Source organism: Epinephelus moara, chromosome 22, assembly GCF_006386435.1.
Source record: "Epinephelus moara isolate mb chromosome 22, YSFRI_EMoa_1.0, whole genome shotgun sequence".
Classification (NCBI taxonomy): domain Eukaryota; kingdom Metazoa; phylum Chordata; class Actinopteri; order Perciformes; family Serranidae; genus Epinephelus; species Epinephelus moara.
The window spans coordinates 23974212-24001790 of NC_065527.1; the positions used below are offsets into that span (position 1 = coordinate 23974212).

A 27579-nucleotide genomic window follows, 5' to 3' on the forward strand; every position below is an offset into this window, starting at 1 on the left:
ATATGTTGCACAATGTTTGATATCTTAACACATGGTCACAGAAAGTATTCATTGTTGTATCAGAGAACTGTATCCTGGTCAGGGTGGAAAAGCCTCTGAAGCAGAATTTTATATGAAGAGTCTATGATATATATTGGTAATTTTGGTGATTTTTTTTTTAGAAAAAAAGCATGCCTTTCAAACCTGCCAGTGGGTTTCGGGGTTCAGAGGGTATTTCAAATTAATACAAAATACAACAAAGTTTCATGTCCCCCACCTAAGCCAGAAAAAAGAGTCTCTCCCCAGTGGTTAAAAAATTATTTGTTAGTTTTGCACCACATCCTCCCCTGTCATATATAACGTATAAAAGTTCTTTATTTGATCCATTTTACATTATCTTTTCATTATTTTTGTTATGTTAAAGACACTTCATACAGTGACGTAAGGTAGTTACAAAGGGCCCCTGTGCACGCTATAGTGTCACATATACCCAGCGGCAACATACCCAGCAATCATCAATGCATATCTGTATATGACAAAATATACCAAATAAAATGAGAAATTGTCCATTTAACTTAATAATTCTAATGGTTATTGTATAGTATATGTAGCAGCATACTTTTACTATAGGTGCAGTGGACTATTTTAGGCATATATATTTGAGGGCATATATAGCATATTGCATTGTTTTTAATTTAATGAGAATTCTTCGTTGACACAGACATATTTCAAAAGCAGCAATGACTCATAAGATCTCGTTCTTTGCCCAACACATTGTTGAAGGGCCCGCTCTCTCTGCGGGCCCCCCACCGCATGGGCCCCAGTGCAATGATACTGGCTGCACTTTCTATATTTATGCCCCTGACCTCATATAAGTCTGTATTGTAGGTCTCTGGGCACAAAGAGCTGCAAGTAACTTCCCTGATTGAAAATATTAATAGAAAATACTGTCAATACAGCAAATAGTTTATAACTGATTTGATTAGAAAAATTAGTATCTGAATAATAACATGAATAATTTATTGGTATTCTGTTATGATGACACAGTGTGGACGTAACGACTGTTACGTCCACACTGTGCTGCTAATCCACTGTTTAACAAAAAGGGTGTCCCCTGCGTCCACGCTGCTCATTGGAAGTCCGGAAACCGGAAATGACGTCGACACCGGCCGCATCACGTTTAATTTAAAACCGGAACAAACAAAAGAAACCAAAGCAAACCGAGCAGCTGTTCAGTGTTTTCGTATATTAAGTAAGACAACATATATTTTGTGTAACACGGGATTATTTTAGGGACCGACGAGCGGGTTTTAAACGCCATTGCACCGCAGCCTGGGAAAAGAAATGGAAAAGAAGATGATAGCACATTAGCCAAAAAAACGGATTTTATGTTTTTATTTTATTTAAAAGTTATCCCTTTTAAATAGTGAACCTTTTAGTATTTTTTTATGGTTTTGACTTAAAATGAAGGGCTCCTTTTTTGTTTTGTCCAGCCGGAGGAGAAGGAGGAGCAGCGGGGCGGCCGGGCTCCTCTATCCGCTGCTCGGTGCGTGTCTCTGGGCTGCGGTGGTCGGGTACAAGCCGGTGATCATAGTGCACGGTTTGTTCGACAGCTCAGGGGATTTTAAAAACTTACATCGCTTCATTAACGAGGTGAGTGGCCGGGGTAGAGAGGGAGGTTGGTTCAGTGTGGTTGTTTTGTAGAATTTGTTTTGGAGCAAAGTGTGTACATTTTGTTCTTTAGGTTTACATTATATACTGCAGGCCTTACAGCCCATAGAGAGGCATGTTATCTGCAAAACGTGGACCTGCAACATGCAATACGTGCTATACATCAGTCAGCTTTTATCATGATGGTAGAGTCAGGAAATTGTCTTGTAGTGTAAATTTAACTGCAGCAATACCAGAGGAAAGTGAGTGATTAGTACTATAGTGTAGGTTCCTGCACCTAAATGTCTTATTATGTAGTTTTAAAATATAACTTGTAGTTTGCACTGTCATTTTCTGTAAATTTGTGAATGAAAATTGCCAAAAATCTTGAGCCAGTCTAGACTTTTTGGCCCATGAAATCTGTGTGAATAATTTTGTGTGCAGGTTTTATTCAGTTATTAAGTTTTCAGTGATAATGAAGTTCACAAAGCACAGTGAAATGTGACCTGTCCTGCTTTTCTTCTTGGATTCTCCAAACCCCGCACACACCCTTGTTACAGTTAAAGATGGTAATCTGGTTGAATGGAGGATGTGGTAAAGTTTTTGTGGGGACTCCAGGAAAATTGGTGAGGTTAAACTGAGATCGAGTTCCTCTTTTTCGTGTCTTCTTCATTAGAAAGTTTAAAACTGAAACCAGACTAGTCATAGTTCTGGAGGGAAAGAAAATCGAAAGAGGAAATTCAGATCTCGCTTCAGTTAGTCTGTGCTCCTGTCTTCCTACTTATACGCCTAATGAATCATCAATATTTAAAGCACATCCTGATCATTAGTAGCTAAACATCCCCACAGACCTCTGATAACAGGAGGTTTGGTTTGTGCTGCTACTGTTGCTTTTAATGCTGAGGTTAGCGTGCTGTTTCTTGTGGCTGTTGAAAGCTTCATGTAACAATATGAGGAGCTGCTGAAACCCAGTCTCTCTTTACAAGCCTGTAACCATCTTCTTCTTCTTCTCTCCTGCAGTCTCATCCTGGAACAAATGTCACAGTCATCGACTTGTTTGACAGAAGTGCCAGCCTGCAGCCCATGTGGAAGCAGGTCGAGGGATTCAAGGCAGCTATTTACCCAATAATGCAAAACGCAGAGGACGGGGTCCATTTTATCTGCTACTCTCAAGGTGTGTGAGTGTGTTTGGGTCGCTGATACAGAGACATAAATGTGGCATTTGCTTAAGATTAGCAACCTTGGTATGTATGTCATTCCTGCAATAACTGACCTCAGGGTGACATTTGTATCCTGTAAATTGTAAATATTCAGCCCAGTCACCAGAATAAGATGTTGGCATTGTACATTTCTGCAAACATGGACTTTACATTTGTACATTTTAAACACCATAACATTTCTAAAGGGATGTAGTTCAGATTATATATATACGAGATAAATTTTTCATCAAGAGGAGGGATGGTGGATTGCGTGACACCCAGGTAAGATGGCGGCCAAGCAGTAGACAGCAACGGAACACTGCTCAAGACCAAAATACAATTTCTATCTTTAACAAGATGTTAGGAAATTTAGGTTCCATTTGTGTTGAGAAAACTGTCAGACGATTCCAGCTGTGTCTGTGGCGACACAACAGGGTATTTTTAAATGAAATATCAGAGCATTTCCAGCCATGTTTACGGTGACAAACCCGGGTATTTCTAATGAGACATCAGGACACTTTCAGCTGTGTTTGCGGCCCCCAAAAAATTGGTATTTTAGCTAGATGAAGGGGCACATTGGGAAAATTCCAGTCGTGTAGTTTTTGTTTCCTAACCCTAATGAAACAGCATTGTCATGAAATAAAATTGAAAATTAAAACCAAAAGAGACGTAAGATTTTCAACATATCTGCCACATAACAAATGTACAGATATATCCATGGTTTGCAGAAACACAAAATGCCAACTTTGTATTTCACTGTTTCATTTAAAAGATGGAGTTTTATAAGACTTTACTCAGTGTTTTAATGACTAGATAGAATTTTTTATGACTACTATTTTTGCTTCAGTCAGGAGCTGGAAATTCCCGGCCAGCTTCTTGTAATTCAAACTGCTGAATGTTCCTGTTAGTGAAAACCAGGGGAAGAAACACATGTGCTGATGAGATTGTCTTTGCCCGAGAAACATGTAAATTACTTTACCACATATATTCAGTATTTCTGTCTGGAACTTGTGATTTTTTTTTTCATTTTCATATTTTTTTTAATAGATTAAAGGTAATTCTACACTGAAAATCAAACTGAAATGTATTTTCAGGAGCATGAATGTGAGAAAATAATGTGTAGTCTTTACAGTGGATGCAATTACTATGATTAGAGCTGAAATAACAAATTGATTAATTGATTAGTTACTCATAGGGAAAGTAATCAGCAACTATTTTGGTTATCTATTACTCTACTTCAATTTTTTTAAGCAAAAATGAAAATCATTTCCTCATCCCAGCGTATGAATTGTGCGACTTTTGTGCTTTTATTTGTCTCATGTGATAGTTAATTGAATATGTCAGCGTTTTTGACTGTTGGTCAAGCAGGTAATAAAGACGGAAATTAAAAACATTTGTTGTTGGCATTTTCACAGGTGGGCTGGTTTGCAGAGGAATCCTCTCCACTCTCCCTGACCACAACGTTGAATCCTTCATCTCTCTGTCTTCGCCTCAGGCCGGGCAATATGGAGGTGGGTTCAACTTCAAAGGCTAAACACGTGATCATGTTTAAAGCACCTGTAATTAATATTTTTATAATGACAATGTGTCAAATTACAATGTGAAAACAATCCGGCAATGCGAAAGGGGTTGCTCGTAGTAGTGAAGCTACATGTTCTCACCTGAATCTGAAGCTCCCTTCGATATAACAAATCTTTATAGTAAGCTTTTAGTATATTGTTAAGCTGTCCAGCCCACTATTCTACTGTTTTGTTTCACTCTCTACGCCACACAGACAAAGTTAGCAATGTGCTGGTGAAGATAGTTTAGCAGTTGCGGAGTCATATACTTCTCTCAGGAGTTGGTAGAGACCAAAAATAGAACTAAAGAGTGAATATTAGACTTACAATCATCAGATGACAAGAGACATGTCTCCAAATGGATGATAAAGGTGCTCAATAACTGCTGGATGTGTAAATAAGCAACTGTCAGCCAACAAACTAGCCATATTAACTTAAAAGGTGATGATAGGTGAGTTTCAACTTGTTCTCATTGCCCACAGGTGACCAAAAAAATCAGTTATAGCAGGTTTAACATGACTGGTTTCTTCTCTCAACTCTCAAGCTTGTTCCACATCCTGCTCTTTGTCTCTGCAGACACAGACTACCTGAGGTACCTCTTCCCACAGTTTGTGAAGTCCAATCTCTTCCACCTCTGCTACACCTCAATAGGCCAGAGGATCTCCATCTGCAACTACTGGAACGGTGAGACAAGATGTTTCCTCAAGGTTATAACAGAGTGAAAAATGTTTGATGAAAATGTTTCATATAAAAAAAAGCTTTATTATAAGCTGCTTTGACACACTGGTTGTTTGTCCCTCTCCTCCTCCTCCAGACCCCCACCACAGAGACCTGTACGTGAACAGCAGTGATTATTTGGCTCTGCTCAACAGCGAGAGACCCAATCCAAATTCAACAGGTCAGCGCATAAGTTTAATTAACCTAACTGTTAGTGGGTGTGTGTTTATCTCCATAATACAACAGTTAGTCATAAATAGGTGAGTAAAAGAAGGATGTTGTCTCCATATAAAAGGGGGCAAAAGGGCTATGATCAATATAAACTTGCCATCCTTAACAAATTGATTTCATTACACAGTATGTCAAGCAAATGAAACCAAAAAGCAACTGGAGAACATAACTGTATTCATTTAGTAGCAGTAGTAGAAGTCATGCCAATAAATAGCTAAGTTCTCATCATTTTTCTTTTTAACAAACGTTGTTATACACAATACAGTTTCTCCTTGTGTAGCTGATCAACACTCTGGTCAGGGTTTCGTTCCAAAAACAGACTATAAATCCATTTCGAAAGAAGTTTATTATCTGATATTTATCAGGCATGATTTGACAGGGCTCTTACCTGTCCAGGAAAAAAGTAAAATGGCCTGTCTCTATCAGAGCTTCCCAAATCGAATATCATTGCCATCTGAAAGTCATGTTCAGGATCATAGTAACATTAAAATGATGAAGTAGTTTGAATAGGCTGCTCTCAGTTATGTTGTGAAAATGCTGTGAACAAACCCCCAAGACATGTCACGTGGTAGCACATGCAGGTTGGATGGCATCTGGTTGAATCACCAGATTATGTAAGTGAAGTGCAGTGTTCAGGGTGAAGTTGTTTGGATGAGCGATTCTCAGCAAAGCTGCAGGCAGCCAGGCAATCAGTTTGGAACGCACCCTGCATAAGTACTAATAAAGTGAAGTGCTTTACATCTGCAGACATGAATTATTCTGCGATCAATTGGTCATCATTTCTAAGCATGTAAGAGACAATTTCATAGATAAGCTATAACCGTAGGCTGCATGTCTTTCAAATCAGACTTCCACAGAGAGGAACATACTATTGTATGGTGCGATCTCTGTCTGTCACACCAGCTTTGTGTTCTGAAAATGTCTGAAAACCCTGGAAATGATCTTTAGAACAGAGATGATCCCAGTGAGAAAATCCACGTTATAGCAGCACAGAGACAGACTGAGAAGTAAGAAAACAGATTTAAAAACTATTAAAATGAAAAGAAAGAGTAAAATAAGACATGTTAAAAACAAACAACACTTCAGACCAAAGGTATTTGAACTGGGAAGTTAAGCTAGACTTTTTTTTGTATACAGCAGGTCGTATGAGTGTATCCACTGTGCTTTATGTCTTAATCTCAGAGTGGAAGAAGAACTTCCTAAAAATTAAAAAGCTGGTGCTGATCGGAGGACCAGACGATGGAGTCATCACTCCCTGGCAGTCGAGGTGAGTTCATCTGCTGTCTGATTCAGTTTATTACAAATATTTTTATGCTTATTGTCTTTTGATCAATCATCCTGCATTTTGGCACTTTGATAGTGAAAGTCGGGTGTCATTTTGATGCATTAGGATGCATTCAAATGTTTCTAATACACTTGAGGCACACGGTTACATGAAACTGACCCCCGTGCTAAAATGCAGCTGAAACATCAGAGTTGATTAATTTATCTGAGTATTATTCATGCACTTCTGAACCCCTGATCAAAGTCAGAACTCTACTTTGCTGAGGGATTATTTTTCCAGTTCACTTTGATTCATACACACTGAGTTATCAACAAAGTCTTTCTCGTGGTGTCACATGACACTTTGTACGCTCAGTTCACACATTACTCCGCTGGGAAAGATTTTTATGGCTGTGTCTGATCAGATGACTCTCATGTGATGCTCACACGTTATTCTGTCTTTCTCATGGTTTCCAGTCAGTTTGGCTTTTATGACGACAACGAGACTGTCGTCGAGATGCAGCACCAGGATGTGAGTGAAAGTCACACAACAGAACAGACACACATACACAACACTCTTTACTCTTTATGATTATTATCATCTATATTTAGTTTTATATTGTGTCATGTACAAACACACGTCAACTCCTAAGACGTATTGCAAGCAAAGAACTGAAGCTTCTGTCCCAATTTGACATCTGTCATACATCTGCCATTTTATCACCACACGCTGAGTGCCAAGGCAGACGACTGTACGGCCGGTATCTCCAGCATTCGGCAACTCACACCAAAGCAATCATGTTTCATTGCTCTTTATGTGATGTTTTAAAGGCTACACTTTATAGTTAAATGTCCTTGTTGTTGTGTTTGAGGATGGTAACCTCTTTCCTATGACAGACATTGTTTGTCAGATTTGGACAGGAGATTCAATTCTTTGTTTGCAATACATCTGAGGAGTCTATATCTCCAACACTCAGCAACTCACACCAAAACAGTCTAGTATATTGATAAATAGCACTACAGGTAAGAGGGAAAATATATATTTTTTATTTGTGGGTGAACTGTCCCTTTAAATCTGCAGGTTTGTGTAATGTAGCTGTACAAAATAAAGATTTTAACTCATGTCCATGTAAGATAAAACACAGACACTTTAAGGAGAGGAAGGAGAGCACGCTCTAAAAATTTTCTTTCTGTTTTAGCTGTATTTAAGAGATGTTTTTGGTCTGAAGACGTTGGCGGCTCGTGGAGATCTGATCCTCTGTTCTGTTCCCGGCGTTGAACACGTGTACTGGCACTCGAATGAGACAGTGTTCCACCTGTGCATGGAGAAATGGCTGGTGTGAAACAGAACTCTTTTACAGCATAAACACACACACACACACACACATACAGGTACACACCCTGCAGTTTTATAAGCTCTTAAAGGAATACTTCACCTTCAAAATGAACATTTGTATATCAGTAACTCATCCCATTGTGGTGAATTTGTGAAGAAAACTTTGTTTTTGTGGTTTTTCTCAACAATGAAAAGAGAATCCACAAAAGGCAAATATTCTTCATGAATTGAATCTTCATTTACAAACTCTCACACAACTCATGCACTATAATCCAAGTCTTATTTATCCAGTCATGTGCTCAGTTCTTTCCAAACACATGCATCTTCCTGAATCCAAGGTAACACGCGGTGAGTCACTGATATACAAACAGGTTACATTGCGAGTGAAGTATTCCTTTAACTTCCACCATGTGAAAATCTGCCTCTACAACCACTGTAAAGTAACCTCGCAAACACTTGTGAGCGTACTCTGAACTCTGTAATCAAATGTTTTGGATTACAGTTGTTAGAAATTACTTTGTAATTGTACTTTCTGTAGATACGTTCTGTTTTTTACGCTTATCCTAGTAACCACAGTGTTACTTTAAAAAGGAATAGTTTGATATATTTGGGGAAGCACACTTATTTACTTTCTTGGAGCGTTAGCTAAGAAGACAGATACCCATCTCTCATTTCTGTATAATGAATATGAAGCTTTAGCCAGTTAGCTTAGCTTAGCATAAAGACTGGAAACATAGGGAAATTACTGTCCAAAGGTAACAAAATCCACCTACCAGCACCTCTAAAGTAATTTACTGCCGCATGTCAGTAAAGTAGAGGGATTTGTAAAGAGAATGGTTGAAAATCAATGCAGCAGAGGTTGAGAGACACTCTGCTGTTTTCACAGGCTGATTAGTCCCTCATGACTGCGTTTGATGTGTAAAAAAAAAAGTGGTGGAATGCCCCTTTAATTTGTATGAAAGCGTTCAAATACAGAGCCCAAATACATACAGTATATATCCGTGTGTGTGTGTGTGTGTGTGTGTGTGTGTGTGGTCACACATACCTCAAAACACCACACGACACAACAGTGCCTGAGCGACGTTCTGTCATCTTGTCTACATGTACAGAGTCACTGCCCTGCTCATCTTATGATGCAGTAATTTATATCTTTTTATTTCATTTTTAACCCTGGGGGTCATGTTTTTTTTGTTTTTTTTTAGTGTGTACAGTATATTTGACAATGAATATCATGTTCATTATCATGCAGTGCTTTGATGCTTCAGTAGATTAAGCCTTAAATTTTCCCCCTCATGCCTCAGCGTTCCACGTCCCATACCGAAGTGCTACAACACACTGCCTTTAGTGATGGTGCTTAAACTAACGAGGGGTGGATGTAGAGTGGTCTGAGAGTGGCAGTGTTATATTAGTGTTTACTTGTCCACCAGACTATTGTGCGTGGCGCTCTTTACCTCCCATCGCATTTAGATATCTCAGGCATTTGAGCAACCTTCATGTTCGTCTGTCTCTGTAGGAAAAAGGGAGAGTCGGATGTTTATGTACTTTATAAATGTTTCTCAATAGTAGAAAAGGAATGGAAATATCTACTGTGTGATAGAACAAGAAGAGAATTTTAATGTATGCATTGCACAATGTTTAACCGGATCAAAAGAAGGGAAATGATGACGATTTTAACAGTTGTTAGATTTGCAGTATTACTTTAATGTTGTTGCATCCTTTGTTTCATGTATGCTCGTACAAGTTAATAACCCAACTGCATAAACTGTGGATTTAAGGGATACTCTCTCTCTCTCTCTCTGCTCAACTTTCTTGCATTAAAAACAGTAAATAAAGATATGGACAATTTTTTAAAGACTCAAACAGAAACTCCTATTTTGACTCTGTCCTACAATTTCTACAGTATTTGGTCTGCAAATGAAACTGTGTCAAATGTTGTCAATTCCTCAATAAAAGACAGTTTTGAACATCTCTTTTGTCTTGATTCATTACAATGGATAGTCGTTGTCTACTTATTAAACTAGCAACTGGAAATCAGTCTCCAAGTAACAAGACACATCAGTACAAAAGTGGGAAAGAAGAATCATAATTCTGCATACTTCAGTTGTGATTTTCCTGTATTAATTTACCTTTTTTTTGTTTTATACGCTGCATGATTTAAATATACTTACCACACAATACTCTTAAAACCAAGATTTTTTTGGTAATAAATACACATTGAGACTTTAGCTGAGTCTTTATTTTTACTTTTTCAACTTAACATTTGTTTTTGCTATGTTTGAATTGTTGTTAAAATGTTTCATTGCTACAAATTTGATTTTCAGTTATTTTAACACTTAAAATTGACAGTTACAGTTTTTGAAAGGTTTATTTTGCAACTGTAAAATATCAGTACATGTATCTTAGTTGCAAGTCTTTAACTTAATTAAAGGAATACTTAATGTTTATGTTTATAATATAATGTCAATACATATCAGTATATCATTATTTGATTTTTAAGAACTCAAATATTGGTATCAGGCTCTACTTTGTCATTTTGTTTGAACAGGTGTTACATGGCAGACACCTAATTTAGGAAATATTGTTTAGAATTAGGAAAGACTGAAAAAAAAATCAGTAAAATAATTTATTTTCTTTTTTCTACATGGCAAAGACAGAATATATAATGCAACAACACACAAAAAAGAACAGAAAATTAATTTTAAGAACATAAAAACAAACTTAAGCCGCAAAATTAAAATAAAAAAATGATTTCTATCAACAATGTAGCCTATTATTGCCATTACGTTTTAAAACCTCTGCTTCCCTTGACCAGGCCCATGCTTCAAAAAGAAAGAAGGAAAGAAAATAAACTACAATTCCAAAGATGCCTTGCGCACCGGAAGTAACCCGCCAGCTCACCGGATATCTGCTCGCGCCGCCTCGAAAAGGCCCTTTTCCGTCTCAGAGAAGTGTGGTACAGAACGGCAGACACAAGTGAGTAAAATATTCACATTTTACTCCCTTCATATGTCTCCAAAAACATTATTATAGGACAGTTAGAAGCGGTAACGACTCCCGTTGTCCGAGAAATAAGAGCAAAACATCTCAGTTTGGTTTTAATGCTTTATTTAAGTTGTCCTGCAAGCACAACGGCGCTGAGCGTTAGCATGTGGCTAGCTTGTTAGCACATGTGGATGCGGCATGTTGAGCAGCCACCTCGATAGATGTCACTCCCGGTACTTTATTTCAGTTATATCTGCGAACTTATTGTTACTCTTGGTACGTTATAAAGGTAGAAAAATCCATCACCGGTAATTATTGTTAAATGTCGCCATTTTCAAGAGTTCGTTAGCTTGTCTGCTGACAGGTAGCTAACGTTACGNACTTTATTTCACTTATATCTGCGATCTTATTGTTACTCTTGGTACGTTATAAAGGTAGAAAAATCTCATCACCGGTAATTATTGTTACATGTCGCCATTTTCAAGAGTTCGTTAGCTTGTCTGCTGACAGGTAGCTAACGTTACGTTAACTTTGGGGAAGAAGGCTTCAGCTCGGGCCCTGCTGTGAAAATGTGGCTGTTTAGATCCATGATCTGAATTAACATTTAGTTTTTACGTTATAATCAAGTGGTCTGTGCGAAAGAGAAGTATTTGGGTATCGGTCTGTCTCGGTAGTGTGAATGTACCGTCGGGTAGGTTAGCACAAAAGCGGGTTTAGCTTTGCGATGAATCTGAATTAGTGTAATAAATTGTTGATTGAGATGTATATTAAACTGTCATATGATTTCTTTTCCTTGGCTTGAATTGGGGCGGGGCAGTATGTAGACAGTCTGAGCTTTCTTCAGACCTGTTCTGTTATTTGCCTTTACCCATTTAGTCATCTTTTTCACATTACATCATTATTTTTCAGAAATCTCATTGTATGAATACTTTGTGAAAGCACCAGTATTCAACCCCACAGTAGTATTTGGTCCAAAACATATTTACATTTTATTTTTTTCAGTTGCCCAGCCCTTGCTTGAATTTACCTCCTGCTTTTTTTAATCCTCAGTGACTGAGTGGGAGACTGCCCCAGCTGTGGCTGAGTCCCCGGAGATCAAGCTCTTCGGCAAGTGGAGCACAGATGATGTCCAGATCAATGACATCTCCCTGCAGGTAAGCAGCAACAGACAGTTACTGCTTGTGTTTGTTGAATGCCATTTTTAATTAAGTATGATTATATTTAGCTTCTAGAAATTAGATTTTTTTCACCAATAATTGTTTTTATAAACTGCTTAATGTTATCAGCTGAAATAATTGTATGTGATGCATTAAGCGAGGCTAGAGTCACGCCTGGACACTGACCTGTTGTCCTGGTGTGCTAGAGTGCTCGCAGAGGAAAATGTCTTTGCTTATTCATTGGCTGTAGCCTGTCGTGGCCCAGTCAATCACCAACTCAGACACATTTACTCTTCACAAATGCTATGCCTCGATGCTGGGTTTAAATCTGTATGATCCATGATGCTTAAATCACCTCTTTGTTCACTACAGGATTACATTGCTGTGAAAGAGAAATACGCCAAGTACCTGCCACACTCTGGAGGACGTTATGCCGCCAAGCGTTTCCGTAAGGCCCAGTGCCCCATTGTGGAGCGTCTGACCAACTCCATGATGATGCACGGCCGCAACAACGGCAAGAAGCTGATGACCGTGCGCATCGTCAAGCACGCCTTCGAGATCATCCACCTGCTGACTGGAGAGGTATGTACCACTGACTTTCACAACAACTGTGGCTCGTTTGGTGTGACTGCTCAGTGTGTGAAGTATGAGTAAGACAGTCGGCAGAAGATCAAGGTGTTTGGAAGGCAGCATTCAAATCTAAGCTACAGGAGAGGGTGACCTGTGATACATGATAAACAGTTTCCAGCGGACACTATGAGACAGGTTTTCATTGTTTTTAATCCTGGTCTTTACACAGTGATGAAGAGTAAAATACAAATAGGCTGTTAATTATGTCACAGGCACAGGTGGAAGTATAATTGATTGAAATTTCTCAACTATTTTAAATTTTGCCCCACAGAATCCCCTCCAGGTCTTGGTGAACGCCATCATCAACAGCGGACCCCGTGAGGACTCCACCCGTATCGGTCGTGCTGGTACCGTCAGGAGGCAGGCTGTCGATGTGTCGCCCCTCCGCAGAGTCAACCAGGTAACCACGCTCATTTACATCAAAATAGTTTTCTTATGGTTTTTGATTCAGTATGTAGCATTACAGCAACATAACATCAGATAAAATGAGGTGTTGTACATTCACATATCTGGCAAATACGCTGTTTGTTAGTGCAAGTGTGAGAATTCGGGAAAAACTGAATTATCTTCATGTTAGTGCAGTAAACATCAGCCAAATGATGACTTCTACATTTCATTGATTGGAGCTGACATGGCATGAGCGTCACAGTATAATACATGTGAGGAAAGCTAGGAAGTGTTTTTGATGAGTTCTTTGACACAGGACAAGAATATTATGCAGTGAGAAAACAGTGTAATTTTTTTTTAGTTTTCGCACTGTGAATAAACACATCTACCAATCACACATCATCTATATCTATGAGGATTTTAAGACACGGAGTCTTTGTAGACTGAACCAATACAGCAAACTTTTACTACTTTCACCCTTAACAAAGGCAGCGCATTCCACTTCTTCCTTTCCTACTTTTCACGATAAAAGCCCCTAGACATATACACTGTGTAACTGGTTACCACAGGGAACTTAAATTCACTCATAGATCGTTTCGCTAAAATAAAAACTCAATAAAATAGCATACAGTGGCAGAACCTTCAAATTTTAAAAGGCATTGCATCAATTGATCTAAAAATAAGGTCTTAATTGGTGTTGAAACGTCTATCACCCTCTTGAGTCTTAAAAATGCTAAGACATGGAAAATAGGACTTTATAAAGTTTTTTTTTTTCAGATGTTGCATTGTAAAATGTCAATAATTGGTAACTTTTAAAAAAAATTATTTACCAAATTTCCCACGTCTTAATGTAACCAAGTCATTTTTATGTTACAATAAATATTTAGGCAAAATTGTCCTTTACCCCAAAACCACTCAGGTTGGATATGTTTTTCTTCAATTTAGGTTCGTGTAAAATTGGTTTTTGATTTCGTTCTGAGTGGCGTTGAGTCTTTAACCTAGCTTGCCTTAAGCTGTAGGAACCCTGCTCAGACTATTCAGCAACTTACTGCCAGACGCTCCGCTGGGTCAGTAGGATCACGCTAGCAATCGCAAATTCCCGTCGCTGCCTGCGAATGTTACGCATGAAAACCTTGTATTGAACAAATGTTGCAATTGTTGTTAATCTACATCTCTGCTGGTATAAATGGTTTGGATGCTAAATATTTGCAGGCGAGTATTTTGCACTGTCATGCCTTTATTTGTCATACACCCCGGTGTGTGAAGTCCTGTATTCTCATTGGCTGTACTGATTGTTTGTATTTGATGCATTAAGCGAGGCTAGAGTCACGCCTGGATACTACCCATTGTTCTGGTGTGCTAGAGTGCTCGTAGAGGAAAATGTCTTTGCTTATTCATTGGCTGTAGTCTGTTGTGACCCAGCCAATCACCAACTCAGATACATTACACTACCCACCAGTGTTAGTTCCACCAAAGTTAATTTGTCAGCCACTAATGTCCTGCTCTTTCTCTCTCTTGTCTGGTAGGCCATCTGGCTGCTGTGCACAGGAGCAAGAGAAGCTGCTTTCAGGAACATCAAGACCATCGCCGAGTGCCTGGCTGATGAGCTGATCAATGCAGCTAAGGTATCAGTTTATCCACTTATAGCATGATCATTATCCTCCAATGTGCAGTGTAGAATGACTTGCAGATAACTCAAGCCTTCTGATACTGAAGTATTGAATGTTAGGAGATAAGGTGTTGAGAAACACAATGTAATTATGATCCACTGTATTTTTGCTGTGAAATAAGTTTATGTATATTAAACTAAATTTCTCCTCCTTGCAGGGATCATCTAACTCTTACGCCATCAAGAAGAAGGACGAGTTGGAGAGAGTTGCCAAGTCCAACCGTTAAACATCTTTGCTTTCTATCAAAACAAATAAATTTGAAGAAATTTCTGATGTCGTGACACCTTTTTCCTTCTCATGCACTTCTATACATAGTTGTACAGTGAACAGGTGAAAGAATTACACACATTTCTGGATTTAAGTTGTCACTTGAATTTTATTGGCATCACTACACTTGCTACAAATTCACACATGAAAGCTAAAACAATTATTTTAAAAACTCTGCATTTCTATTCTTAGCAGCTACATGTCCTGGAATTGAGACTTGTCAGTATAATGACTTAAAGAGTAGTGAAACAGATACTAACCTGTTGTATTATGGACAGAAGAGATGTACATTGTCATCAATCTGCAGACATGAGTTTGAGTACCACAGGATATCTGCAAGTCTTCAAAAGCACTGAATTCACTTTCCTTAAGTGGTATCCAAAAGTTTTTTTCTGCAGCTTGCTGTAAGCAGTAATGTTAGTTACAAAAGGCGGAGTTTGCAAGGGGGGAACACCAGAAATTTGTTAAGCACAGACAGCAGAGTGTGAGGAGTTATTGGCTAAATTTGACAGTGTATTCTATTAAAACTGCCGACTCCACCTTTACATGAATCAGTCAATTCAATATGCTACATGTCCAGGTGACATAAATTACATTTGAAGTTGTAAGACTGCAAGGAAGTAGCAAAAAATTAATTATTGGCCATATCAGTACTAGTTTTTCTTTACACTTGAAACATTATAAAATACTTCACCTGCAAAATTAGCATTTGTATTTTAATTACTTGCCAAGTGTTACCTTGAATCAGTGAAGAAATTTACACTGAATGAAGAATCCAAAAAGGGGAACATAATTCAAGAATTTTAAGTTATCTGGGGCCACATTTAACAACAGTAAAACTGTATCAAAACATCAGGTAACAGACACACAACTCAGTACGTATAATCCAAGTCTTAGTTATCCAGTCATAGATATACTCAGTACTTCCCAAACATTTATTTAAAACACTTCTGATTACGAATAGCACACCCTACTAGCTACCAACATCCTACGAGTGCACACATGTATGAGCTCACTTGAAACAGACTTCAAACCCATGCATGAGACTTCTCTGATTAAAGCGTTCTATTGAAAATGAATGTGTTTGGGAAGTACTGAGCACACAACTGGATAGACTTGGATTATACTGCACGAGTTGTGTAAGAGTTTGTAAACAGATGTTTTGATGTATTCACCTTTTCTGGATTCTCCGTTCACCATAGAGACATGAGAAAAAGTGTTCTTTACAAATTCAGCGCAACACAAGTGAGTAATCGATAACACAATGATCATTCTGTGGGTGAAGTATTCTTTCAAATTGCATTCTGTGGTATTAAAACAGCTTAAAAATCTTGACTTTGGTACCAACATTGTCTCTTTTTCACATTTCTACCAGTTTCAGTCAAAGTGATCTGTCAGCTCAGTGGCTATCTGCAGAAACTGGAAAAGTCGTCATAAGTTTAACAGTGAGAAACTACAGTTTGAATTTAGTGGTTTCATGGACGGTTATTTCTGAAGTCTGATGCATTCACTTGAGAAACCTTTTTTGCTACTTTCTGAATTTAAAAATAAAAGAAAAATATTTTAAAAAAAACTTTTAATGGAAAGAAATTCTGCTGTCATTTTTAAAACAGAGCAGTTATTTTCTCAGGTGAATGCATCACACTTCCCCAAGTTGTTTCAGTTGTGTGGATATCAGCGTGCTACACTGTTCGTTCAGCAGGGGGGGCAGCGGTGCCAACAATCAGCTACATTAAGTCAGTTAACAGATGTTACCAGTTGGATCATTTTCTCATACAGATGCTGTGAGTCAGTGATTTTCCTTAGAAATAAATACACAAAAAAAAATCTTAATTTGTGGAAAGTGTATCTGCGATGTGGTCACTGTTCACCCCGCCATGAGCACGTGCAGGTAAACCCCTGCGGTGTGTTTTCAGAAATACGTGTGCTTTCTGTTGATGAGGAGGCAGAGCGAGGACAGAGATGCTCCCAGTTTGGCGGCCTCACTGCAGGCTGTCGGCAGGAGGGTGTAGTCCTGGAGCTTCTGGAAAGCCTGCAGGGAGAACAGAGGGAACAACTTACTCATCCAGACAGACGTGACTGGATACACTCACAGAAAAGAAGTTCCTGGCCAATAAGAGATGGAATGAGACTTCAGTGACTGTTAATGTTGACTGGATATTACTGATTATCTCTTTTCTTTGACTTCTAAAATGTAAAATGTCAGGTTTGGAACTTCCTCTACACAAATGGGTTGAATGCATCAAATAAATAATTATTAACCCACTAGATTCACACACTGCCCAGTAAATAGTAGTGTGGTGTGCAGTGTGTGTGCAGTGGTGGAAGTACATTTACCCAACTGCTGTACTTGTGAGGTACTTGTACTTGAGTGTTTCCTATTCATGGAGCTTTATACTCCTATTTCACTACATTTGTGAGGGAAATATTGTACTTTTTACTAGAATACAAATATTTGATGGTTTACAGATTTACATTTTTTTAACCTATTAAACATAAGGAGTTTATAAAATATGTTGGTGTTACAAATTAAACATCTGTACTAAGTTTTTCATTGCCTAAGGCTGGAGCAAGCTGTCATCGGGTGTATTCTCGAGAAAAAGGCCACCACCTGCTTTATGATTAAGTGTGGAAACCTCACAGGGACAGTTCACACCCAAATCAAAAATACATATTTTTCCTCTTACCTGTAGTGCTATTTTTCAATCTACATTGTTTTGGTGTGAGTTACCGAGTGTTGGAGATATCGAGCGAGATGCATGTCTTTTCTCAAAAATAATGAACTAGATGGCACTCGGCTTGTGGTGCTCAAAGCACCAAAAAATGCATTTGAAAAACTCAACAGCAATGTCTTTTCCCAGAAATCATGACCTGGTTACTGAAGCTAATCCACAGACCTTGTTGTGAGCAGTATCATGTAGGAACTATTTTCTTTCTGTCACAGTACACCCACCAGCTGTATAACTGTGCAAAAGTAAACATGCATCTACTGCTAGCTCACCCAGCACCACTGAGCTAGCTAACATTTCAGCTCAGCCGAGGAGGACGCCATTACTATGAGCCTCTTATCGATGAGTAGATGCACGCTTCCTTCTCTATAGTGATACGGTTGCTAGGTGTAGTTCAGTAGAAAGAAAATAGTTCCTACATGAAACTGCTCACAACGAGGTCTGTGAATTATCTTGAGTAACCCGCTGTTGAGTTTTCAAAAGTATTTTTTGGTGCTTTGAGCACCACAAGCCGAGTGCCATCTAGTTCCATTATATTGGAGAGAAGGCAGACATCTCTATGGCTGATATCTCCAAAAACTCAATAACTCACACCACAACAATCATGTTTTATTGGTCTTTATATGATGTTTTAAAGGCTACACTTTTTACTTAAATGTCCTTGTTGTGTTTGAGGAAGTTTACCTTTTTTGTATGACAGAAACGGTGCAGAAGGAAGCGTGCATCTACTCATCGATAGGAGGCTTATGGAGCACCATAGCCGGGTGCCATCTAGTTCTATTATTTTTGAGAGAAGGCAGAAATCTCTACGGCCAAAAGTACTCTATAATTCACACTAAAACAATCTGGACTGATAAATAGCACTACAGGTAGGAAGAAATATATGTATTTTTGATTTTGAGGCGAACCTTCCTTTTAAAAAGGTATTAAAGGCTAAAAAAAGCTTGCGACTTGCAAAGCTACTTTAATTTATTTTTTTACTTTTTGTCAAATCAGCGTTATCTCAGTGATAACAAAAGCCTGCCTGTCAAAAGCCTGTCAGCCAGAAAAATAGACAGACAAAAACTGTTCAGTTGAACTGATTACTATGAAATAACAGACTTAAATTAAGTTGGTAACGTTGCTACTTGTAGTGACGCTACTGCCCAACACTACGTATCTCAGCCCTAGTCAAAGTTATGGAAGCCCATTTTCAACATTGTGATGAAAAAAAAAAAAGATCTAGTGAGTCATTATAACAAAACTTTCTCAAAATAATGCATTAATATTATTGTCATTATTAAGATATTAAGTCAATATTTTGAGTCGTTTTTCCTTATGTTTGAGGTGTTAAGTCATTTTCAGATATTAAATTAATATTTTAAGAAGTTCCTCATTATTTTGTGATACTAACTCATTATTTTAAGTACTTTGCTCATTATTTTTTTTTTTTAATATACTTTATTAATCCCCCTGAGGGGAAATTCATTTTTTTCACTCTGTTGTCATTAACATACAGGTCTGAAAGACACACACATGCACAAACAGGACCTATACATGCACAAAGTGGAGAGATCAGCCTTGATCAGGCGCCCAGAGCGGCTGGGGGGTTCAGTGCCTTGCTCAAGGGCACCTCGGCCATGCCCAGGAGGTGAACTGGCACCTCTCCAGCCACCAGTCCACGCTCCATATTTTGGTCCGGACGGGGACTCGAACAGGCAACCCTCCGATTCCCAACCCAGGTCCCTATGGACTGAGCTACTGCCGCCCCATGTAATGACAGGATCTTGCAAACAAAAGTCACCTTTCAACTCACTATTCTGAGACAAACAAACAACAAGCAACCCCTGAGTGCACACAATTTTCAGGATATCTCAACGCTTGTCCTCCCACCTACTCACATTTTTAACAGGTCAACAATGAACGACAACGCTGTGAGCAAGAGAGAGGTTTCACTTCATTTCAGATCTTGGGTCACAAGAGGCAACAGTCACAGCAGTGCTTAGTTTTTTTTTCATGTAAGCTTTTCATTTTAATATTTCTGCTCGGATTTCTGCTCTGCTTTGCATCAGTTACAGAGAGTTACAACGTAGATGTGCATCACAGGAAAAAGTCCTTCTGGGCTCTTCTCGGTCCTCATATTCATAGTCCAGGGGCCTACTGCAGTCTCTGTTTCTTCTTATCAATAATTCATTAAATAAAAGTCAGAAATAACTCAGTGCTGACCTACAACATTTTAATACAGCTCGACAAGTGGACTTCCTGGAGCTGAAGCAAAAGGGAACAGAAAGAAGTGGCTCCTGACTTCATTTAAGGGACAATCCACCCATTTTGCACATGCAGATAAGTTTACTTGATGTGGTAAGCACTACTCAGTCTGTGAAAACAGATGTATAAAATCTTCTGTGGCTCTGAAGGAGCTTTCTAAAAAAATAGCCCTGATGTTGTCACGGATATATTGGATTGGAGACTTCAAATCTTTTTAGTCTATTTTGAGTTCGACAGATGTGGATGTTTTCAAGACAGAGAGGGGGAAAATAAAAAGACGTTGAGTTGCATTTTGGAACTGTAGGATCCAGTGTTTTTAGGAGCTCATAGGGATAGTTTAGATTAAGACAGTTTAAAACTGCTCGAGGCAGCTGTAGACCAGCAACTCCTGTGTTCTGCAAGGTAAAATTACTGTTTTTCTCAATGGAGTCTAGCTTTGAGGAAAGCAATATAAAGGCCCGATGCACCAAACTGACTTGAAAGAACTAGTGCCCCCCTCTGCTTCACCTGACGTCACCTTGTCTTGGCTGAAAGTTGCACAAGAACACACCACAAAGACTACAGCCGAGGGCCAACCAGCATGGACATAAACTATCCCGAAACATTTCTGCTGAAGAGCTCAATGCATAAAGAAAAATAACCTTGCCTTATGAAACAAGTTTGTTTTGATCTCACTCCCTCCTGACTTTAGCTGTTGTTTACTTTCCTCACTTCAGTTTCTCTGCTCATGCACTGAGCTGAACTGCCAAGTGACTGGCAGTTCAGCTAATGAATGACAGCGGAGCAGTCATTAACAGACTGCTCCACCCGTCAGCAATGGCAATTCAACATGCTGAATCAGCCAAAAAACAGCCAACGGAGGCTGATTAGTGGCAACCACATCGACTAGGGTGACAGATGCTCACTGATGGCCCAACATTAACCGACAGATGATCGCCGGCTTGGTGTATCGGGGCCTTACTGACTTCTGTTCTTTGACAGAGAGAGCTGTCTGCAGTGAGTGAAGGTGGTGATAATATTCTGAATGTAGTGTATGCTTTTTTTTGGTGGCTAAAATACGTTTTTCTGCTGCCCTCGTCCACAGGGACACATTGACCACCATCTATTGTAGGTAATACACTGATTATGGATAAGTACCTCACACAACCTTGGTTCAAAAAGTCCAAACTATCCTTTTAGCCTAAATTACAGACTTAAATTCAGGATATGTCGACCTCTGCAGCTTGTTCTTTTTACTAATCTATCTCTTCCCAGATTTATGGTAGCACAATATTAAATTGCCAAAGACAACATAAAACAATGCTGCCATCATCCTTTAATTTAACAAATCTGAGTGTCTTTTTGATGAAGCAGGCCTGCAATAAAAAATCTAAATCCTCAGCTGTACTCACAGAGACACTGTCAGGACATTCCTCTGCAGGCCGGTGGAGCAGGAAGTTGAGTTTGGACGGCCCTTTGATGTAGATGCAGTTTGCTGCGGATTCCTCTGGAACAGTGAGAACTTCATAGTGGTGATCAGTCAGCTGCTCCATCATCTGGAGACAAACACACAGGCACACTTAATGTCACTGTGCACCACCCTGACATACACACACACACACACACACACACACACACACAGACACACACACACACAGACACACACACACACACACACACACACACACATGCATATTGCAACAGACCGCTCCCAGCATTACACACAGACTCAAAGGCAGTATCAGTGCTATTATTATTATGACCTCAGCAGTTAGGAAATGAGAGACATGTGCAGTTTATTAGGACAGAGAGAAGGGAAACACTGACACTATGTATGATAGATAATAACGTCAGTATGGACTGTTAAGAGATCTTGAAGCATGTGTGTACACTTTAAAATGACATATTAATTTGAGATTAAAGGAATAATGTGACATTTTGGTAAACACAAGCAGCAACCTCCAGGGCTGAAAAATGAAGCCAACGCAGACGTGCCAAAAACTGCAGTTCCTTGAATGGCCACTTGAGGCTGGCTCCAGAAGCCAGTCAATCCCCATGGACCCTCATGCTAAAATGCCCAACTTCACAGCAGAAATAAACATGTTTACAGCTTTGGGACAAAAACAGCTTTGGTCTCTATGGCTAATTTCAACATTCATGATAAACTGTGCAGGGGTGAATTTTTACATAACTCACTCGTTTACATTTTATTAGGCGTAAAGTTACACATAGTTAAGGATGGGCTGCTTTGAGTGACAGGATGTCTGCCAGTAGCATCTTCTCAGTCAGATCCACCCATTGCTCCTCCACAGCGCCAGCCTCTCGCCTAAGTATGGTCACTTCTGGCTCCAAAAAACCAACATGGCGATGGCCAAAATGCCGAACTCAAGGCTTTAAATCAGAAGTCCACGTCACAGTAGCTACGTCCATTATTTATACAGTCTATGGGGAAACACCGTTAATCATGATTGGTGTCAATCATCTCATCTCACTCTCAGTAGAAAAGTTACTATGAGCATCTTCTGCAAAATGCCAATCTATTCCTTTAAAGATATTTAAAGTATTTTATAGTTTTTTAACACCAACACACACATACAGAAACATGACTTACCCGCAGTGTCTTTTTGGCCCCGTCACTATTGCTGATGATGATGGTATCTGGACCTCCCATGGAGCAGATGTTTCTCAGTCGGGCTCCGCCACAGACGGGGACGGTGGACACAGCAAAGTCCTGAACAGATGGACGTTGTGAAGGTTTATTCACACACACACATTGTCCCTCCAAGTGTCTTTCACAAGAAACAAGGCATCCTCTAGTTGTGTGCTAAGAGACCTTTTTCACAGCAGACATTCTGTCATAGCAGGAAAAACACAAGTGTTTCTCATAACCTGGCTAATAACTTGTGAGTCGACACAAAGCAGCCTGCTGTGTGATTCTAAAGTTTCCTGTGAAGGATCAGAGGCAGTCATGCAATCGCCATTTGTTGGTCTGACTCGTCCTGTAATACAGCTTAGGACAGTAAATCATGTGGATAACACGAGAAACATAATTTAAGGGTATACTAAACAGGAAGTTTCAGTATTGCCAGCTAAAGTAAAACCCAACCCCAGATTCACTCTCATTTTGGGATGAGCTTTGTTTGTTTGCCGTTTTGCCTTGTTATCTTTGGCATTTTTTCAGTGTTGTGTCCGTGATTTCCTTTGCTTCCTCTTGGATGCTTGCTGCTCACGGTCTGGCACCTGGTCACTATCTTTTTTATAAAGTCCTGTTATAAAGTTTTAGATATGAAAATGGTTGTTTTTAACATACTTTGGCTTCTACAGTATGATTGTGTCCATCTTTGACACCTTCTGTACAATAACAGCCTCCAAAAACAGTGATTTTTTCTATGCTATTATTAGTTTGTCATTAGTTTTGAAGGGATATGGTCATGAACCAAACCGTTAGATAAATTAAAAGTCTGACTTGATGAAATTTCCAATTGTTGTTAAAATACTGCACCCAAAACCACAAATATTAACCTCATGGTGGTGCTAGAGAAAAAGCCACAGGGTTACCAAAATCAGCAGGATTCATCCTCTGTATCAAATCTCGGGCTCAATCCAATAACCAGAGCTGCCTTCCCTGGCTAAAAATACAAAGCTATGCATCAACACTGTGTAAAACACACTTGTAATACTGAAATTTTATGAATGAAAACTGAAGAGTGTGCAAAATGCTTCTGTAACAATTATGAAACACGATACAGACGATGTAAATGCTCTGCTGGTCTTCCTCTCTCATCCACCACATGATCCCTCCCATCTGCACTAATTCATATCAGACACACACGACACAACAGGAGATGCTAGATGCTAAATGTGTGTGTGTGTTTGTGTGCGTGCGTGTGTAGCAGAAGTGCGTAAAACGCACTTAAGAGAAGTGGCGTAATCAATACTAATGTATGGGTCGTGTCGAGCCTGGGGGGCTCACTGTGTGGCCTCCATTATTTGGCCAATGGAACGGCCTCATTCATCACTGTTTACAGACTATAATTCCCCAAATGCAACACAGCAAACGGCCACCTGCTCACTTTGGCAGCTGGATTTGTTTCCTGACAAGCATCTTGGCACTGAGACAGTCTTTGTTGCACTGGCTGAAAACTCTGCTGGTTACATTATTTATTGGAATGGAGGAGATTTCAGATAAGTGTCTCTGAAATAAATCATCCTGATTTAACACCCTTTATCACATACAGATGCTCGCATTCTTGACAAAAGGCCCAAAGCAAAAAACAGTTTGAGAAAGTACTCTTGTCTGCTTCACACAGGGCTTCAGTCCTTGCTACATCTCCTCTCCATGCCTCCTACCCTGAAAGTGTCTGCCAGCACTTCCGCCCCTCTGTGGGTGGTGTGAGACGAGATGCCGACAAAGAACTCCCTCCCCGTGAAGAGGACGTCGCTGCCCTCCAACGTGGCCCCTCCGGAGTCCCCCTCCTCACCCCCCATCTCCACCACAGTCAGGTTCAGCTCTGACACCACCCTCCTGACTGCCTCCACCTGCAGAGATGAAGATTGAAGAGAAGGAAGCAGAGAAAGCAATACATTAATATATGTTACTCTGGATGAACATAAATTTTCATGTAATTCTATTACTGTTAGTACTTTCTATTTATATTTTCATTATCATTTCAGTGCACTCAAGTGACCTTCTGTAACCTCTTCGTAATCATTTCCAACAAGTTTCCTTGAAAAAAAAAGGTAAAATAAGTAGATAGTCTGGCACAGGAAGTTAGATGAACATGTACAAATGTGAAATTTGTTCCTCATATGAAGAATTAAGGTTCCAGTAACATATGAACAACGAAAACGGAAATTCTTATTTTGTCTACAGTTAGGACTAAATTACACTGTTCTTCCCACTGAAATTGCTAGGATAATGTCAGGATATTACAGAACTGTAAAGCAAAGCGTTAAAGCCACCTTTCCTTACTTCCTAACCCCCTTACTTCCAGCCCTCTTGCTTGGACCCATCTCAGCCTTCCTTGTGATTTCAACTGCATACCTTTTAACTTTTGTGGCTGCATCTTACACAGTTGTGAAGCAATTATTTTGACAAAATCTTTCCACAGACAGACAGAATACTCAAAACTACTTCCATGGTAGTTCTTGTCACAATAGGTGTCTCCAGGAGCATGTTTTGCCATAATGACACACACACAACACACACACACACACACACACACACACACACACAAAGACTCAAGGAGAAAACAATACTAGTCCTACTGTCGTGGCTGGTGACATCCCAGATATAAGTCACTTCAGCTGCCAAAAAGCATTAATTGCTTTACAAAATCCAGGCTAAAGACAAACAATAAAAGAGTCTACTCTCAAGTCTCAGATGTTTGAGTTTCTTTAAGGCAACTGAATGCACCAAAAACTCAAAACTACGATCTCTTGGAACATGTGACAGAAATAAAAAATAAAATACTAATGGCAACTAAATTTTTATCAAAACAACTTAAGTATTTGCTGCAAGTTCATTCTTATACCAAACTGATATGAACTGAAACAAAAGCCTACTACATGCTGTCCTTTACAATAACAGAGCAGGATTAAGTGCAGAGGATTAGGGTGCAGAAAGTCCAGAACTAATGCCATTTTTCTTCGTGTTACCTCGCTGCGTCTCTGCTGTTTGAAGGGCCTGGTGATGAGCGCCGTGTCTCCCTGGATGACTGCCACATCCTCTATCCTCCAGCTCTCTGGCAGCTCAGGGTCAGGGGGGATCTCGATCAGCTGCAGGCCCACCTTCTGCCTCAGGGCTCCTGTCAGGCAACCAAACTGACGCTGAGCTTTGGCCAGGTCCACTGAGGTCTCCCCGTTCTCACGACCGTCTCCTGCTGCCTTTCCAAAGGTCTCTGGGATGCCCCGCACCACGGCGTGGGTGAAGCGGCCATATGGGCACATGTTTGCCATGATTTCAATAATGATTTCAATAAACTAATAATAAAGGTCTGTCTATAAAAAGTGGTAGCAAGTGTCTCAGCCAGAAGACAAGCAAGACGCGATAAAAAGATGTGTGTAGGCAACTTTTTTTTACAGTCTCGTTTTGAAAAAGCACTGTTAAACTCTCTCAGGTTGGATCAGCAGGTCCAGGAGGAACGTGGAGAGCATCTTCATCTCTCTCTCCCAACAGCTACTCCTCCATCTGCAGATGCCAGGAAGTGGAAGAAGACGATCCCAGCCTGAAACAGAAAGAGGTGGACACATTAACAAGGCCGGATACAAAGCAACAAATGTCTGCATCCCATCTCATGTGGGATGTGAAACATTTCAGGGCCATGAAGGAGGTATGAGAGGCAAATATCTGCGGCATTATTCTGGAAAATTAAATGAATCCTTGCACTGAGGAACTGCACTGATGCAAATTGTGACTTTGCAAACGACATATTATCACCAGTGAAGCTTTCAAGGGCAGCTGAAATAACACACTGATAGCACAGCTGAAAGTGGACAGAAAGGAGCATTGTCCAAGGTTAGATTATAAGGAAACATTATTCAATAGCCCTGCAATATGCTGCAAAGCCTTTCCCATGTTTGGGCAGTGGGTGAGATTTAGGACAATTGCCCTTTCATCATCTTCCCTGTAACTCACAGCGGTCGCCCACTGTGAGGCTGCAGAAAGGGACTTCCACACAGGATGTTTCTTAAATCTGCTTCATAACTTATGCAACAAGTGCCTGTCTTTGATATCCATTACATTTTGTTATAAGGGCAGCACACAGGGCATTTTAAGAGTGCAAGTTTATGCTATCAAATCACTGTTAAAGTGCTTAGATGAAGTATTGTGTGTGCACACTGATAGCTTGTGGAAGAACAGTATATTCCTGATATAATCTGCAATATTTAACACACTCTTTTCTGCTCTGACAGTGCAACAACACTCAGTCTGTCTGACTGCGCAGCCCCGAGTTATCCAGCTGCAACAATAACTATGAACCACAGCCATAAACAGAACAAAACATCTTGGCTGCAGGAGTGCACCGCCCAGCAGTTCACTGCTCCTTCCCAAATACTTCAGATGATGTTCCTCATCTTTGTAACGGGGAAACTATCACCAACACTCACACAAGTTGCGCAAATAACAAATATAAATGTAGACTTGTATGTTACCTCTTTAGTTTGTGTCGCAGCTCCCACTCTCGGCCACGTTTCCCTCTGTTTGCTTTAATTTCCAAACCGACCCAGTTCCCGTTATTCTCCCGTTGTCTCTCTCTGCCGGCCAACAAGTCCAGTCACCGCAGCGACTGTGTATATGGGTATTTCCGGTTAGGTATTTCAAAATAAGACGGCTACATAGGGTTAGATGTGGGCTGAGACAGCTTTGCGTTGACCTTTGTGACCAGCCAAGTAAGAATTAATTATATTCTTAAGGAATATGATGTTTAAGATGTTAACAGAGTAAGGAAAAGATACTGTAAAACTTCAATTAGTAGACCGGGCTACTATTTGCTTAAATCACTGAACTCAACAGGCCTATATTGGGACAGGCCTTTAATTCCTTTCACACAAATCTGTTGGTCAGGAAAGATGGGAAATACCGTCACAGTGTTTA

General features: G+C 39.7%; 3 protein-coding genes and 2 non-coding genes across 5 annotated transcripts; 4 read left to right on the forward strand and 1 right to left on the reverse strand.

The window, feature by feature from the left end:
• The first annotated feature begins 1167 nt into the window (after nt 1-1167).
• On the forward strand, nt 1168-9896 carry ppt2b (palmitoyl-protein thioesterase 2b). Its single transcript, XM_050034966.1, has 8 exons — nt 1168-1632; nt 2650-2803; nt 4244-4339; nt 4964-5071; nt 5202-5285; nt 6518-6602; nt 7076-7130; nt 7798-9896. Exons 1-8 carry the CDS (start codon nt 1444-1446, stop codon nt 7939-7941), a joined length of 915 nt encoding a protein of 304 aa, XP_049890923.1. The 5' UTR covers nt 1168-1443; the 3' UTR covers nt 7942-9896.
• Nucleotides 9897-10792: 896 nt separating this feature from the next.
• On the forward strand, nt 10793-15033 carry rps5 (ribosomal protein S5). The gene is made up of 6 exons (XM_050034282.1): nt 10793-10907; nt 11967-12070; nt 12446-12655; nt 12975-13103; nt 14617-14715; nt 14918-15033. Coding segments are annotated over exons 1-6 (612 nt in total). The 5' UTR covers nt 10793-10906; the 3' UTR covers nt 14987-15033.
• On the forward strand, nt 12229-12362 carry LOC126384582 (small nucleolar RNA SNORA3/SNORA45 family). The gene has a single exon (XR_007569327.1). It is a non-coding gene; the product is annotated as a small nucleolar RNA SNORA3/SNORA45 family (small nucleolar RNA).
• Nucleotides 14404-14536, forward strand: LOC126384566 (small nucleolar RNA SNORA3/SNORA45 family). The gene has a single exon (XR_007569311.1). It is a non-coding gene; the product is annotated as a small nucleolar RNA SNORA3/SNORA45 family (small nucleolar RNA).
• A 99-nt stretch (nt 15034-15132) lies between the features above and the next one.
• On the reverse strand, nt 15133-27273 carry ddah2 (dimethylarginine dimethylaminohydrolase 2). Its single transcript, XM_050034281.1, has 6 exons — nt 27138-27273; nt 25641-26209; nt 24333-24521; nt 22594-22713; nt 21395-21538; nt 15133-17059 (listed from the first exon to the last, which is right to left on the reverse strand). Exons 2-6 carry the CDS (start codon nt 25938-25940, stop codon nt 16940-16942), a joined length of 873 nt encoding a protein of 290 aa, XP_049890238.1. The 5' UTR covers nt 25941-26209; nt 27138-27273; the 3' UTR covers nt 15133-16939.
• Between the last annotated feature and the right edge of the window lie 306 nt (nt 27274-27579).